Source organism: Elephas maximus, chromosome 8 (assembly GCF_024166365.1).
Source record: "Elephas maximus indicus isolate mEleMax1 chromosome 8, mEleMax1 primary haplotype, whole genome shotgun sequence".
In the NCBI taxonomy this organism is placed as follows: domain Eukaryota; kingdom Metazoa; phylum Chordata; class Mammalia; order Proboscidea; family Elephantidae; genus Elephas; species Elephas maximus.
Genome location: NC_064826.1, coordinates 35,268,097 through 35,283,669, shown reverse-complemented (window position 1 = coordinate 35,283,669; position 15,573 = coordinate 35,268,097). Strand labels below are relative to the sequence as shown.

Here is a 15,573-nt window from a genome sequence, read left to right as displayed (position 1 = left end):
AGATGACTTCGCTTATTTAAAGAGTTTAATTTTCAGTATTAAATATAAATACTCTCATGGCAGGTTTGGAATCCTTGTCATCCTGACTTATTTTGGGTTTCATGTAGATGGGAGTCTTTCTGAGGTTTTTTGTTGGTCTGCTTCATTGTTATGGGATGGAGTAGCATTTCATTTTTTTTGGATGCTCATGACCTTGCTAAATAACGGTCCAAAAACTGTGTGGCTTGTTTTGATTTTAACCAAAGTTACAGCTGCCTAGCTGTAAAGCAGTCAGTTTCTCTTATTATGACTAGTTCTTCAACTTGTACTGTTTTAAATTGCCTGCAATTAGCATATCTCAACCTTATTTTTAGGTTTAAATTGCAGTGTGAGAGTGTACTCTCCTCTTAGCTAATTAGTGCTATCAAGGAACAGTAGGTTACCTCATTAGTAGCATGTGCATTTAATTAAAGAAGAGAAAATTGGAGTTAACCTCATAGTTAATATTTTCACAGAGTGCTACAATGCCAACACCTTCAATTGGAGTCACACCCCTGTGTATCTAATTATGCACTGGTGCCAAATAAGGTTAGCAAGGGTACTACAAGGCTGTTGACAAAATAATTTAGATGAAAACGTGTTTCTCGGATTCTGACAGTAAAATATGACTTGAACAGTTTTCCCCCAATCCTCATCTGCCAACATCAGGTGACACACTTCTTCATAGGGAACAGAAGGAAAGAGGTATTTTAGAAGCCATTTTTCCCTATTTGAATTAATGTTGCCCTTATCTCGAAGAAAATGGCATATCGTCATGTAAAGTATATACAATTCGTTTCTTAAACAGAGCCCCTGAACTTCAGAGATGTATTTGAAAAGAATTATTTATAAGATGTAATATTTACATGCATCAAACCACTACAAATACTCCCTGACACCCTCACCACATCCCTCCTTGCTTTTCTTCTTTTCTGGAATAGTTATAATTTCCCTTGTGTATCTTAGGAATGGGGATCATCCTTTCATATCATACATGAAGTCTAAGGATGCGTTGTCACATGGTCTATTCAAATGCAGTGTAATCCTTTTGCCCTTCAGACAAAATCTTTGAAATGTCTAATGCTACTTAGGTAAAAAATGACATTCCATGTCATTTATCAATAAATAATCACTTTGCTTTTACAGATAAAAATGTGAACTATACATTTGAGTGTATAGAATAGTGTTCAATGCAAATGCCACAATTCAACAGGTTTAAACAGAGATTATGGAGCTTGGCTCCATATCTTAAATATATTTTAATGGCAATAGTTGTGTTACAGGGTTGCATGGCCAAGGTCATTTATTTAAAGAAATTCTTTTCATAGTTCTCACATTTCATGACAAGGTAGGATTATAGTCACTTGTATTGGTTATAATCAACTAGAAGTGGTTAGTTTTTCTCCACAACAGAATACAGTTAACTGAAGTTTTAAGGACAAATTCTTTAAAACCTAAGTGATATTTAAATCTATAGGCGTATTCATAAACACTGGCCATCATTTTAGCTCTAGAAATGGGACGTGAAGCTCCTAAGGAGTGTCATGGATTGAATTATGTCCCCTAAAAACTGTGTGTATCAATTCAGCTGGGCCATGATTTCCAGTATTGTGTCGTTGTCCTCTATTTTGTGATTGTAATTTTATGTTGAAGAGGATTAGGGTGGGATTGTAACACCCTTACCCAGGTCACATTCCTGATCCAGTGTAAAGGGAGTTTCCCTGGGGTGTGGTCTGCACCACCTTTTACCTCTCAAGAGATAAAAAGGAAAGGGAAGGAAGCAGAGAGTGGGGGACCCCCATACCACCAAGAAAGCAGTGCCGGGAGCAGAGTGCATCCTATGGACCTGGGGTCCCTATTCAGAGAAGTGCCTAGTCTGGGGGAAGATTGATGAGAACGCCAACAGAGAGAGAAGGCCTTCCCCTGGAACCAAAAAAAAAACCCAAACCCACTGCCGTCGAGTCGATTCCAACTCATAGCGACCCTATAGGACAGAGTAGAACTGCTCCATAGAGTTTCCAAGGAGCACCTGGTGGATTCGAACTGCCGACCTTTTGGTTAGCAGCTATAGCACTCAACCACTACGCCACCAGGGTTTCTTCCCCTGGAGCAGACGCCCTAAATTTGGACTTTAAGCCTACTTTACTGTGAAGAAATAAATTTCTCTTTGTTAAAGTCATCCATTATTGTGTTATTTTTGTTATAGCAGCACTACATAACCAAGACAGGGAGGATCATGATAGATAATGAGTTTTTGGTTATTGGTGAATTCATTATGATTCAAATATTCAGCTTCACAACTCGCAAATTATTTCTATTTCTTTAAGTCTATTTTAAACTCTATACTAGTACTGGAAGCAAGGCAAAGATGGAATTGTCTGTTTACATACCAAGATAATCTAAAAAACATTTAAAAAAATAATAATATTATTAGCCTAAGCCTTAAGAGTGGGGAAAAAATGCTAACTTCTGATTCTCTTTGTATAATCTAAGAATTGCTCCCAGAAACAAAATTATGTGTCTGTGGCTTCTCTTCTGGTAATGGCCATCCTTATAACACACTTACAGTAAATTACACTGGGCAGTTAGAAATTCAGCTACTAAGGACAAGGCCATGGACTCAATCTCACTCAGTAGGTTATCTGTGAATTTCCATTAGCCACTCCCTTCCATCGATGCAGATAATCAAGAGATGAGTAATGCTAAGGTGCAGATATAATTAGTTGGTTTCCTATTACTTCTTGTATTCACACTTCCATTATGTTTTATCAGATGTAAAGTCCACAGTTCCTGTGAACTGATGGCTTTAAAGTTTACTGTAAGTACATAAAAGCATAAGACTGTATCATCACTATATTTTTTCTTCAACTTTTAGGTACGATTCGATGAGATACTGCTAATATGCAGAAAATAAACAGGTAGAGATTAGAGATTGATCCAGTACATATTTTAGAGAAAAGTTGCTATTCCATGTTCTGCAAGTTGCCATATAAATATGCCAAGGCCTTTTTTTCTGTTTGTTTTTAACATATTCTGTCACTAGAATGTAGTGTGTCTCCTTGGGCTATAATATTCAGTGAAAATTGCTTTTGTGAGCCAGTTCACATACCAATTAGCCTTGGAAATGACTATAATCCTGCTGTGGCCATTCAAGAATTTTTAAATAGAGCAACTTCAAGTTTCTATTTACCATGAACCCTGAGTGTTTTCTTAAGGAATCTCTAAATATATAAAATCTTAAATTTCATATGCAGAATAATCTTGTTCCATTAAGTAATTGATGTACTTATTTAGACTCTATGAGCTAAAGGATTTCTAATTGACTCACCCAAAATAAATTAGCTACTTTATACCCTGGTAGTGCAATGGTTAAGCACTCAGCTGCTAACTGAAAGGTCGGTGGGTCAAACCCACCAGAGGCTCCTCAGGGGAAAAGATCTGTTCCCATAAAGATTACAGCCTAGGAAACCCTATGAGACAGTTTTAATCAGTCCTATTGGGCTACTGTGAGTCTGAATCAACTCAAAGTCACCTAACAACAACAACATACATAATATTGAAGTCGCTGGCCGGTACAAATGGTTAATGGGCTCGGCTGCTAAACAAAAAGTTCGAGGTTCGAGTCCACCCAGAGGCACCTTGGAATAAAGTCCTGGTGATCTACTTTATAAAAATAAGTGATTGCAAAACCCTTGTGGAGCATAGTTCTACCCTGACACATGTGGGGTCACTGTGAGTCACAATCGACACTGTAGCAACTGTTTTATATATATATATGTAATATTGCATATATATATAGATATATATTACCTACTTTAGAATTGTATATATTACCTACTTTGTAATTGTAGAACTATTAAGATGCCTGTAAACAATAATGTCTTCCTGAACAAAGAAATACCTAATCCATCTGTTGGTAAAAAAAAATGAAAGAGCATTCTTTCAATAAAAATAGCAGGAATGCAAATCAAAACTACATCTCACCCCGACATTACTGGCACTAATCAAAATAAAATAAAATAAAAACAGAAAAAAAAACAAACATTGAGGAGGTTTCAGGGAGATTGGAACTCTTAAGCACTGCTGGTGGGAATATAAAATGGTACAACCACTATGGAAAACAATATGATGACTGTTTAAAAAGCTAGAAGTAAAAATACCGTACAATCAAGCAATCCCACTATTAGGAGTATATTCTAGAGAAATAAGATCCATCACACAAATAGACATATGCACACCCATGTTCATTTTGGCATTATTCACAATAGCAAAAAGATGGAAAATGCCCATTGACAGATGAATGGATAAACAAATTATGGTACATACACACAATGGAGGAAACCCTGGTGGCGTAGTGGTTAAGTGCTACAGCTGATAGCCCAAGGTTCGGGAGTTCAAATCCGCCAGGCGCTCCTTGGAAACTCTACGGGGTAGTTCTACTCTGTCCTATAGGGTCGCTGTGGGTCGGAATTGACTCGACGGCACCGGGTTTGGTTTTTTTTTGGTACACACAATGGAATACTACCCAATGATAAAGAACAATGATGAATCCATGAAACATTTCACAACATGCATGAACCTGGAAGGTATTATGCCCAGTGAAATAAGTCAGTCACACAAAGATAAATACTGTATGAGGCTATTATTATAAAAAGCCAAGAAAAGATTTACACAGAAAAAAACAATCTTTGATGGCTACAAGGGAGAGGAGGGGTAGGGAGAGGAAATCACTAGATAGGAGACAAGTGTTAACTTTTGTGATGGGAAAGACAACACACAATATAGGGGAAATCAGTAAACTTAACCAAGGAAAAGTCATAGAAGCTTCTTAAATACATACAAACACCTTCAGGGGCTGAGTTACTGTGACTGAGGGCTGGGAATCATGGTCTCAAGGAACATCTAGGTCAATTGGCATAGTGTAGTTCATAAAGATAATGTTCTACATCCTACTTTGGTGAGTAGTGTCTAGGGTGTCAAAAGCTTTTGAGCGACCATCTAAGATACATCTATTTGTTCCATCCCGTCTGGGGCAAAGGGGAGTGAAGAAAATCAAAGACACAAGGAAAATATTAGTCAAAAGGACTAATGGACCACATGAACCACAGCCTCCACCAGCCTGAGCCTAGAAGAAGTAGATGGCATCTGGCTACGGACACCAACCTTTCTGATAGGGATCACAATAGAGGGTCCTAGACGGAGAGAAAGAAAAGTGTAGGACAAAATTCAAATTCACACACACATACACACAAAAGACCAGACTTACTGGCGTGACAGAGACTGGAGGAACCCCTGAGACTGTGGCCTGCGTACATCTTGCTAACTCAGGACTGAATCTAGTCCTGAAGTCCATCTTTCAGCCAAAGATTAGGTAGGACTATAAAACAAACAATAACACACGTGAGGAACATGCTTCTTAGTTCAACCAAGTAAACAAGAGCAAATGGGCAACAACTGCCCCAAAGCAAAGACAAGAAGGAAGGAAGGGACAGGAAAACTGGAGGAATGGTCATGGGAACCCGAGGTGGAAAGGGAAAGGGGGAGAGTGCTGACACAATGCGGGGATTGCAACCAATGTCACAAAACAATGTGTGTATAAATTTTTGAATGAGAAACTAATCTGTACTATAAACTTTCTCCAAAGCACAATAAAATTAAAAAAATAGTGGGAAATAAATATGGAATGCTATTCTTTGTAGAAAATAGGGAACACTTTTTGAAAGTTATATGCAATCCAAAAGTAAAGTTAGAAGTGGGAGAGCAATAACATGTATTACTATGCAGAAATCATGAATACAGAGGGTATGATAATAAATTCTGTATATAAAAGCAGGTTTCATGATGATTTGAAATTATCTGGTTTAGGGTCTCATAAAGTGTTGTGATCATCCTGAGATTTCTTTGCAATGATAACTTTTGAAAAAAAATAACAAAAATTAAAAATTGGAGGGGGCGACTTTAAATAGTGGTGGTAAGTTTTGCTGAAATAGTATAATGAAATTTACATTAAAGACTATACAATAATTTTAATCTCTATATTCTGTGTATTTTAAAAGAAGATAAATTTAAGTTAATGTTCAAAAATAATTATACACTTTAACTTAATCTTCCACAAATATGCTTTATTTAAAAAAAATATATAGTATGTTAAAAATGAGTCAGTTCCTAATTGTTAATAATTTTCCCTAAAGGAATAGCAATAGAAAAAATGTTTCCTTAAGACTGAAAAGTGAGCTGGTTTAACTACTAATAATGTCTGTTGTTTATCTAAAACTACTTCTACCATGTAAAATAACAATAATTCTGTGTTTTCCTGACGTAAAAAGAAATGTACAGCACCAGATTGTTATATTTTCAGAAAGAAAATGAGACATGAAGATACTAGGGTTATATACCAAAGGCCCTATAATTCCTCAATGGTAATGCTGAGTTTTTAACTGAATGTCAGATCATTCATGGCTGCCTCGAATGCTCTGTCGAGGAGGCTGAGGTCATTGCATGTCTCTGAGACAGCATCTAGTCTCTCAAAAAGAGTACCAGGACAGATCAGTGGGATCTGCAGTCCACCAAACCAAATACTTCACATAAGCCATTTCGTAATGAGTCATTTCGTAAATACCCTTCACATGAGTCATTTCGTAAATACCCTTCTTTACCACACAACACAGAGGAACCCTTATTTAAATATTAACTAGGCGCTTATTTTCCTTTATTGATTACATTGGATATAAACTTTCTCCAAGCTAAAATGGCAACATAATGTGATTTAGAATCAAGAGACAAACTAAACATAATACTCTTTATTATGCATCATTGACTATTTCTATATAATGGGCATGGCACTCTGGTGGTGTAGTGGTTAAGAGCTACGGCTGCTAACCAAAAGGTCGGCGGTTCGAATCCACCAAGCGCTCCTTGGCAACCCTATGGGGCGGTTCTACTGTGTCCTTTAGGGTCACTATGAGTCAGAATCAACTCAACAGCAATGGTTCTTTTTTTTTTTTTAAATCCATCATTGGCAATTTGTATGTGATGGACATGGCACTCTTTCGGTAGTCATTAAATTTAAAAGTATCAATATTCCAGAGTGGCACTATACCAAGTTTGGAGCACCACAAGATTCTGGTGGGCTAGAAGGAGGAGAGATATAGAGGGGATAGATGTTGTTGTCAATTGCCATGAAGTTCATTCCCATTCATGGTGACCCCGTGTGTGCAGAGTAGAACTGCTCCACAGGGTTTTCAAGGCTGTGACCTTTCGGAAGCAGATCACCAGCCCTTGTCTTCAGAGGCGCCCCTGTCAGCTTTTCGGCAAAGAGTTGAGCACTTCACCGTTTGTGCCATCCCTAAAGCCAGCTACATTCCTTTATTATCCATATTACTAAACATTCGTAATGAATTATTTATTAATCATTGTAACAGTTTTCAATCAAACTTTTGAATTTTGCATAATATCATATCAGTGAATTATTTTAATGTCACAAGTATTATTTCCATGATTGGTTAAACTTCACAAATAAAAAGCCAAAATTTCAGGTATGTGTTCCAAACTGGCAAATTGAATTAATTTTTACTCCCTCTCTTCCACCTACTTCACTTGAAAAATAAAAATCCTCTAAGTTTATTAACAAGCCTGAAGTAAAGTGCCATAAATTGCAGGAAAATAAGTCATTTACAATTATCAGATGTAGGCTAATGCCAAAAATTACCTTAAAGAGGTAAGAAATGTTAAATATTTGATATAAAACAGATGCCAAACAGTCTCCACTCCATCCTTTTTCAGGTCTTTATTGTATCGAGTTACTAAGAAAAGAGCCAGTAAAAATATATTTCAGAGGGGAATTTTCTGGCATTTTGGCTTATAGCATGACCATCAGACATTAGCCATCCTCCGAGTATGTGGCACTTCGCTATTATCACATTGCTGAACACTGGTGATATTTTTTATGTGCCTGTGAATACATTGTTATTAAGCCTCTACCAGTGCGTTGTAGTGCAACTCTTATCGTCTCTACCTGGACATTTTAACCTTCAGTTCTATCTACCTCTTCTATTTAAAAGAAATGTTTGGGGTATGTCAGTTGTATATTGAATATCTTAAGATAGCTATATAACATTCTAATTGTAACTTGGAATTTTATAGGAAAAAATACTAAGTTCTGGCTTAAAAGACAATAGAGAATGAGAGTAAGAGCGCTTCATTGTAAGAGAATACTCTTCAATATTTGTTTTTACACTCAATTGTTTTTTATTTGTGTATTTTTTAACACTAATCTGGAAAAAAGTCTTCATTTATTTTACTTTTCTTCCAAACTTTGGTCCTAGGTAGATGCTTTATTTTCCTGATACATCAAACAGCTTTAGAAATGACTAACTCTGTGAAGATCCTATATTCCTATCTTTGGCTTCCCTGGCTTGCAGTAAGTAGTAACCCAAGCTACTCCGTATCAGGCCCTGCTGACACCTCCTCTGCCTGAGTGGCCTTGTTAACACCAGGCTGCACGTAATCTTTTTGTCAGTCTTGCTTACAGGTTTTACAGCTAAGTGAGTACCGTTTTGCATAGGACACTGCCTGTTAGCTCTAACTGCCAAAGCAAGTAGGTTGAATGCTTAGAGTCTTTGTCTTTTGGATCTTATTTTCAAAACTTTTAGCATCAGGTCAAATGAATCTTTTGATGAAACAAATATGGTATACCTATAAACAAAAAAACTGAGATTTGGTTGACCTTGGTCCATCTCAGAAGCAACAGATTTGGTTGTGTTTTTTTGTGGGGTCCAGCTGGTTTATATCTCATTCAAATTAAATTACTTTAATCACCTATGATATTCTCCTCTGCAGGTCTTTACTCTGTCTGATTGCCTCCTGAATGTTTCATCTTGATAGGGATTGTGGCTTGAGGGAATTGCGGAAAAGATGATAGCAAAGATTTTTAAGAATCTCTGTTCTAAATCTCTCTCTTTCTTTAGGCTTTACATAAATTCTACCCAGGGTAAACTTAAATATATATTTGGTATTTACAGTAAAAGTGGCATTATCATTGTACCTCGGGTCATGGTGAAGACAAATGAAGATGTTGCTTTCTGAGAGGAAAGTCTTTATATTCACTAATTTCGGTTGAACAGTGGCCTCATATGTAAGGAGCCCGGGTGGCTCAAAGGTTAAGCATTTGGCAGCTAATAGAAAGGGTGTTTGTTTGAGCCCACAAGGAGCCTCTGTAGGAGAAAGACCTGGTGATCAGCTCCTGTAAAGATTCCAAAACAAACCAAACCCACTGTAGTGCAGTCAATTCCAACTCTTACTGACCCTATAAAAAAAGAGTAAAACTGTCCCATTGGGTTTCCAAGGCTGTAAATCTTTACGGATGTAGACAGCTATATCTTCCTCCCGCAGAGTGGCTGGTGGGTTCGCACCACCAAGCTTTTGGTCAGCAGCCGAGCGCGCTTAACCACTGCACCACGGGGCTCCCTTTGTAAAGATTATAGCCTAGAAAATCCTCTGAGGCAATTCTCCCCTGCCACATGAGGTTACTATGAGTCAATATCTACTCGATGGCACCTAACAACAACTGAGCTATGTAAGTTGTAGATGAGTGTTAGCCAAATGTTTTCTGATTTGCCAAGTGATGAAGGATAGTTAAGTGGAAGAACAGTGCCGCATCAGACCTAAACTTATTCCTTGCAAGTATTCCAAGTAAAATTGTGGCTAAAGAGTGTTAGAAAAATTGAATGTCCTCTCAATGGTCTGTAGTATCCAGCACAAAATTAGGAAACACGTACAGCAATACCAGGTCACTTTCCGTGTTTCTGTTATAAATGTATCATCAGAGACTAATCAGAGTTTAATGGTCAATTTCTATTTATTAGTAGTAGTAATAGTTTTTACTGACGTGCTGGAGACAATTAGGTGAGTTTGTGGTAATTTTTTTGGAGCATCCTTATACAATCTATGGAAACCCTGGTGGCATAGTGGTTAAGAGCTACGGCTGCTAACCGAAAGGTCAGTAGTTCAAATCCCCCAGGAGCTTCTTGGAAACCCTATGGGGCAGTTCTACTCTGTCCTATAAGGGTCGCTAAAATTCGGAATCGACTTGATGGCAGTGTTTTTTTTAGTTTTATACAATCTATATTGCAAGATTTAAATCTTTGCTATTAGCTGTAAAGTTGTGCCAGTATAAACTTGACTTTATCTTGAGGCAGTACAAATTAGATTTGTTAACTTAGTATGTTTTATGAAAAAATTTTATTTATTACTCACAATAGTCTTAATATCATGCTATGTTCTTTGATAGGAAATAAACCTAACATAATCAAATATTTCAAACATTTATGTCAGGCTGATTTTGTTAATGCTGTAAAGATATAATATAGTGGCCATATTTAGGGCTAATATTAAAAATCTTCAAGATGTTTCATCTGAAACAGAGTAAAGGTTTTTGTTTTTAAAGCCTTGGCTGACATTTGTATGCAACTTCTCAATTAATCTTTTTCTTTCCTATTACAAGTCAAGGTATTAATAATTACCTGTACACACCTCACTCAGCTGGGATATAGCTCCCTGAGCTGAGTTCATTCTGGGACCTCTCCTGAGTGATTGCCTCTCACCTTCTATTTTATGGCAGTTTTTGAGATTGCCATGAATTCTCTTGATATTGGTTCCAAGAAGGACCAGTAGCAGAGCTTTTTCAATGGAGACACCTCTTTGAAATTTATAATGAATAATTTACTCCCCTTGATGATTCGCCAAAGCATTAGTACGGCAGAAATCAGGGGCTGATGAAAGGATTATTTATTTAGTTATCTGGTCTTGTTGTTGTTAATATATTTTTCATCAAATAAATTGATCCACACACTAGAATATGTATGTGGCAATAATGGGAATTTATGGTGCACATTAGGACAGACTGCATTTTTCCTTTCACGTTTTAAAGTTATTTGTAATGAGCTATTAGCGATAGTCTGCAAATATGAAATGCAATCTGCATGAACTTCTAACAGTTCTCTCTATAGTTCTCACATATTTCTAAATGTCACTTAAGAAAGTGTATGTTCCATATTTATTAACTGTATTTCCCTTCCTTGTATATTCTCAATATCATCTTATTTTAGCTTAATAATAAGCAGAAGATGCAGACAACAGGTCATCCCGTGTGTAAATCAGTACAGTGAAGTGCAGCAGGCACACAAACACGCACAGACATACCTAAAAGACCACCTTTGTTTAAAAAGGTGCGGTTTTATGGAGTTGCACCTGCAATTCATGTTCCTTCCTCTTCTTGATGAAGTTACGATTTTTCCCTTTGTTATCGTCACCAGTCAAATGAATTGTTGGTTTATGCACAGGATTAACAGATTATAGAAATGAATTTTTATTAAGGACACAGTTCATGCAGCAATGTATTTACTTCAAAACTGTTTATAAATAACCAGATTTTTCATATAATTTCAGGACATAGGATATCACGTTAAGCAGCGCATTACTCCCATTGACATTAAAGCTTAAAACTGAATCTGTGTGAGTACTTTAAATCTCTATTCAACGGAGTTCAAAAAGCTTATGATTATCAGATTTGTTAAGGTGTAATCATGGAATATATCATGCATGCTTCTTAAATTCCAATTCTTTACTTCCAATTAACCATATTCCTTATCATAATGACAATAAATTTGGTGCAAATAGATTTACACTACTGTTAGGTAAACTAAATAAAGTCTTATACCAAGTTAAGGGTTTCAAGATGGAACTTTTTAACTTCCAGAAGCAGCCTGCAATGTTCTGGCTATTGCCACCATGACCCTGAGTTCTTTCTCCAGAGCCGTGATTACCATTCTAGCAGTTCTTCCTTCTGTTCCCTATTCAGATTTTAGTGATATTAACAGAAGTAACCTGCCCCTTAATTCCAGGGCACTGTTTACAACATCACACTCCAGGCTACATAGGTTGTATACTTAATTTTGTAAGAATAACAATATAATACCTTAATTCAGATTTAGAATTTTACATGTATTTAGCTTGGTGTAAAAAAGACACCGTAGACTGAGAATAAGAAGTTTCACTGTGAGAGGTTACAATAGGGGGAAGCATCAAGCAGACATCTCAGAGTTAAATTCTCTTATTAAATTAAGAATAATCCCATGTCATGAGGTTGGCAACCAGTGTCACAAAACAGTATGTATATAAATTGTTTAATGAGAAACTAATTTGTTCTGTAAACCTTCATCTAAAGCTCAGTAAAAAAAATTTTTTAAAAAAGAATAATCTGTAAGTTCACATGTGGTTGTGTAATTGTAGAGTGTTACAAAATGATGTTATATAAATTTGATGAGCAAGCCTAAACATTTAAGAATTTCACATTTCTAGTTGTCATTTTGTGCCATTAAGTTGATTCCAACTCATAGCAACCCTATAGGATAGAGTAGAACTGCCCCATAGGGTTCCCAGGGAGCGGCTGGCAAATTCAAACTGCCAGCCTTTTGGTTAGCTGCCTGAGCTCTTAACCACTTCTCCACCAGGGCATCTAGCATTTCTAGACATTATATAAACATACCTAATGAGCCTTTCTTTTTCTGATACATAGATAATACAAAATTAAATAAAATATGATTGAAAAGCATACTGTTGTTTTGTCCCTATTTCTCTCTAAATCCTTGTTCTCTGTTAAGATGTGTACCTCTTGTACTCTCATATTAAGGCCAGAACATATACTTGTTTTGCATGTCTACTCTTGTGTCTTTCTGTATTGCTTGAGCAGTCATTGCTATACTTGAAGGGTTGTACCGTTACAGCATTGCCAGAAGAAAAAGGAGGGGATGTTTACCCTATATGCATTTCTATCCTATATGGACTATTAGGATATTATAGCTAAAAGGGCCAATGGCTCATCTAATTCAACTTCTTAATAGTCGAGAAAAGAATAAAGAATTTAAGTGACTTTGCTAGTATTTCTGTATTATTCATTAATTCACAAGGGGCATTGATGACCTGGCAGTTCTTTAGTCTTGAGCCATGGCTCTTATGTGTCCATTTTGGCAACTCTATTTTAATTTTAATTCCATATATCTATCAAATAAGGAAGGAGCCCTGGAGGCACAACAGCACTTGGCTGTTAACCGAAAGGTCTGCAGTTCAAATGGGAGAGAGTCCTGGCAATCTGCTCCAGTAAAGATTACAGCTTAGGAAACCCTATGAAGCAATTCTACTGTGTCACGTGGGGTCACTATGGGTCGAAACCAACTGAACAGCACTTGACAACAACAATAAATAAGGAAATAACTCAGCTTTTCCGAATGTTACTAATCCCATTTACCTCTGAGAAGGTTTGGAAAACGAGATAGGTTTTATGATCACTTTTTAAATTATCATATGTATTGCTTGATTACTTATGGTTTGTCAGGACAAGCTTAAGGTCACAATCAAATCTATAAGGTGGCTTTATTTTTAGGTTGAGGTTTTAGAAAAGAAACATTCAAGGGTCTTCAGTGATTATCACCTACCACATAAAAAGTGTTAAAGTGAATTGTGAAATCCCAGACTGTTGATTTATTGCTTATATCCTATTTTTAGCACTTCAGCCCACAAAAGACCTATTTTTAAAAGGTATATAGGGCACTCAGTTGCCAGAGAATGACACCATCCTTGGTAAAGTAGAGGGTCAGCACAAAAGACGGAGAACCTCAGTGAGATGGATTGACACAGTGGCTACAACAATGAGCTCAAATTTAGCAACATTTACGAAGATAGCATAGGACCTAGCAACATTTCGTTCTGTTATACGTAAAGTCACTGTGAGTCTGAGCCGACCCAGCGGTACCTAACAACAACAACAACAGGGCATTCCAGATTTGGTTCCTAATGTTTTAAGGAATAAGATTAATGGTTACCAAGTCTTTATCCTTTATAATCATTTTCTTTTATTTAGACTACACATTCAAACAAAGTGAGTTGCTCTATAAAGAGTACTAAAACCTGAGGGTTTCCCTGAATTTTCGGTTGTCTCTTTACTGTAAATCAAATAAATATGATGTCTTAACAATTAAAAATAAGTAGTCTGTTATCTCATCCTGACCTTTACAATACCAAGAAAAAGGGGTGAGACACTATTTTAAGTCTGAATATTAGACAATGAAATACATAAAGCACAGAATAGATGCTTCAATTGACCAAATGAAAACACTAAGTCCGTAACATAACATATCCTGTAAGAGGTATTCACAGCACTTGTAAATTGATACTTAAAGCTATAGAAATGAGTACAGAGATTAGAATTTTGTTGAAAAATCATGGTTCTAGAAAAGTACTATGAAGTAAAGTAATCAACTGTATAGTTATTAAGTAACACATAGTATTTTGTTACTGATACCATCAAAGGAGAAATAACTGTTCGTATAACTTTTTACCATAACTTGTATAGTTTTAATGGCTGTGCCGGGTGTTGGGTAAAGATCTAAAAACCTTGTGGTATTGCGCCCTCCAAAAACTGGGCCTTTTCTCCTTCCCAACTTTATTCCCTGCTATTTCACAAACAAAACCTTGAGTTGTGATTGATAAATCTGCTTTCTGTTCCCAGACATACCACATTCCATTCTTTTTCCTATCCCTTTTTCTGTGTTTTTTCTCTCTGAAGCCTCCTCTCCTTTTCTGCCTTTACAATTTTACTAGTTATACAAGGCCCAACTCAATTGCTATCCTACATAAGTACTTTTGCACTAACGTAGCCCACGTTGATTAGTCCCTCTTTTGATCTTGTACGTCTATGCTTATCCAATCTACACGTTTAGAATTATTCTTATATAACCCATAATGCTCAATTCCACTCAACACCTATTCTTTGAGCAGGCACTATGTGTAACACATAATGCTAAGCAAAATTTTCAGTAAAATGATGAGAAATCATCTACATTTGAGAAGTTTACATCATGGAGAAGAGAAATATATAATATTTAAGACTCAAAATCAATGGAAAATGTAAAAATTCAATGTACTAGTAATTTAGAGTGGCTAGACAGTAGACAGAAGTGTTATTTGAAAAACAGAATTTTATTGAACTAAAAGTGTGGAGAGCATTTCAGATATAGGGAACAGAATAAGCCAAGTTACAGAAAAGAGAAAAGAAAGGGAGAGCATAGTTTTATTTTATCTGAAGAAATGGTGGAGGACATTATGGGGAAAGAGTGGCATATGTAGTATTTAAAAACATGGATCTATGCCAAAATTCTGAGTGCTTTTTTGAAAGACCTTAAATATTCTGAAAGATACTGAGCAAAGGAGTGGATGTAACATGACTCAGCCATCTTGTTTAAAAATATCCTTGGGAGCAAGATGAAGTGATTGGAATGAAAAAGTCTATGAAGCCTTTGCGTCCAGTTTAGAGGATATTGTCCCAAAAGTAATAGGGGTAATCTTAACTAGGGGGAAAAAAAAAACAGGGTAAAGGAAATAAGAAGACAGATTTAAGGACAAACACAAACTTTTGATTTTAACAGGTATGTTGACAATTAGGCAGAAAAATGGAGGTCTCTGGAATTTTGAGCCTGGATATCTGTATTTGGCTTTTGTGAA

General features: G+C 36.4%; 1 protein-coding gene across 10 annotated transcripts in view; it reads left to right on the top strand.

Annotated features, from left to right (window-relative positions):
- FOXP2 (forkhead box P2) overlaps positions 1-15,573 on the top strand; it is a 636,455-nt gene that overhangs the window by 498,107 nt on the left and 122,775 nt on the right. Inside the window, exon 6 of one of the 10 annotated variants that reach the window (XM_049894637.1) lies at positions 2,512-2,585. The exons of the other annotated variants lie outside the window; for them this stretch is intronic. Within the exon in view, the coding sequence (XP_049750594.1) occupies positions 2,512-2,585 (74 nt within the window). The remainder of the gene's footprint in view (positions 1-2,511; positions 2,586-15,573) is intronic. 10 annotated transcript variants of the gene reach the window in all.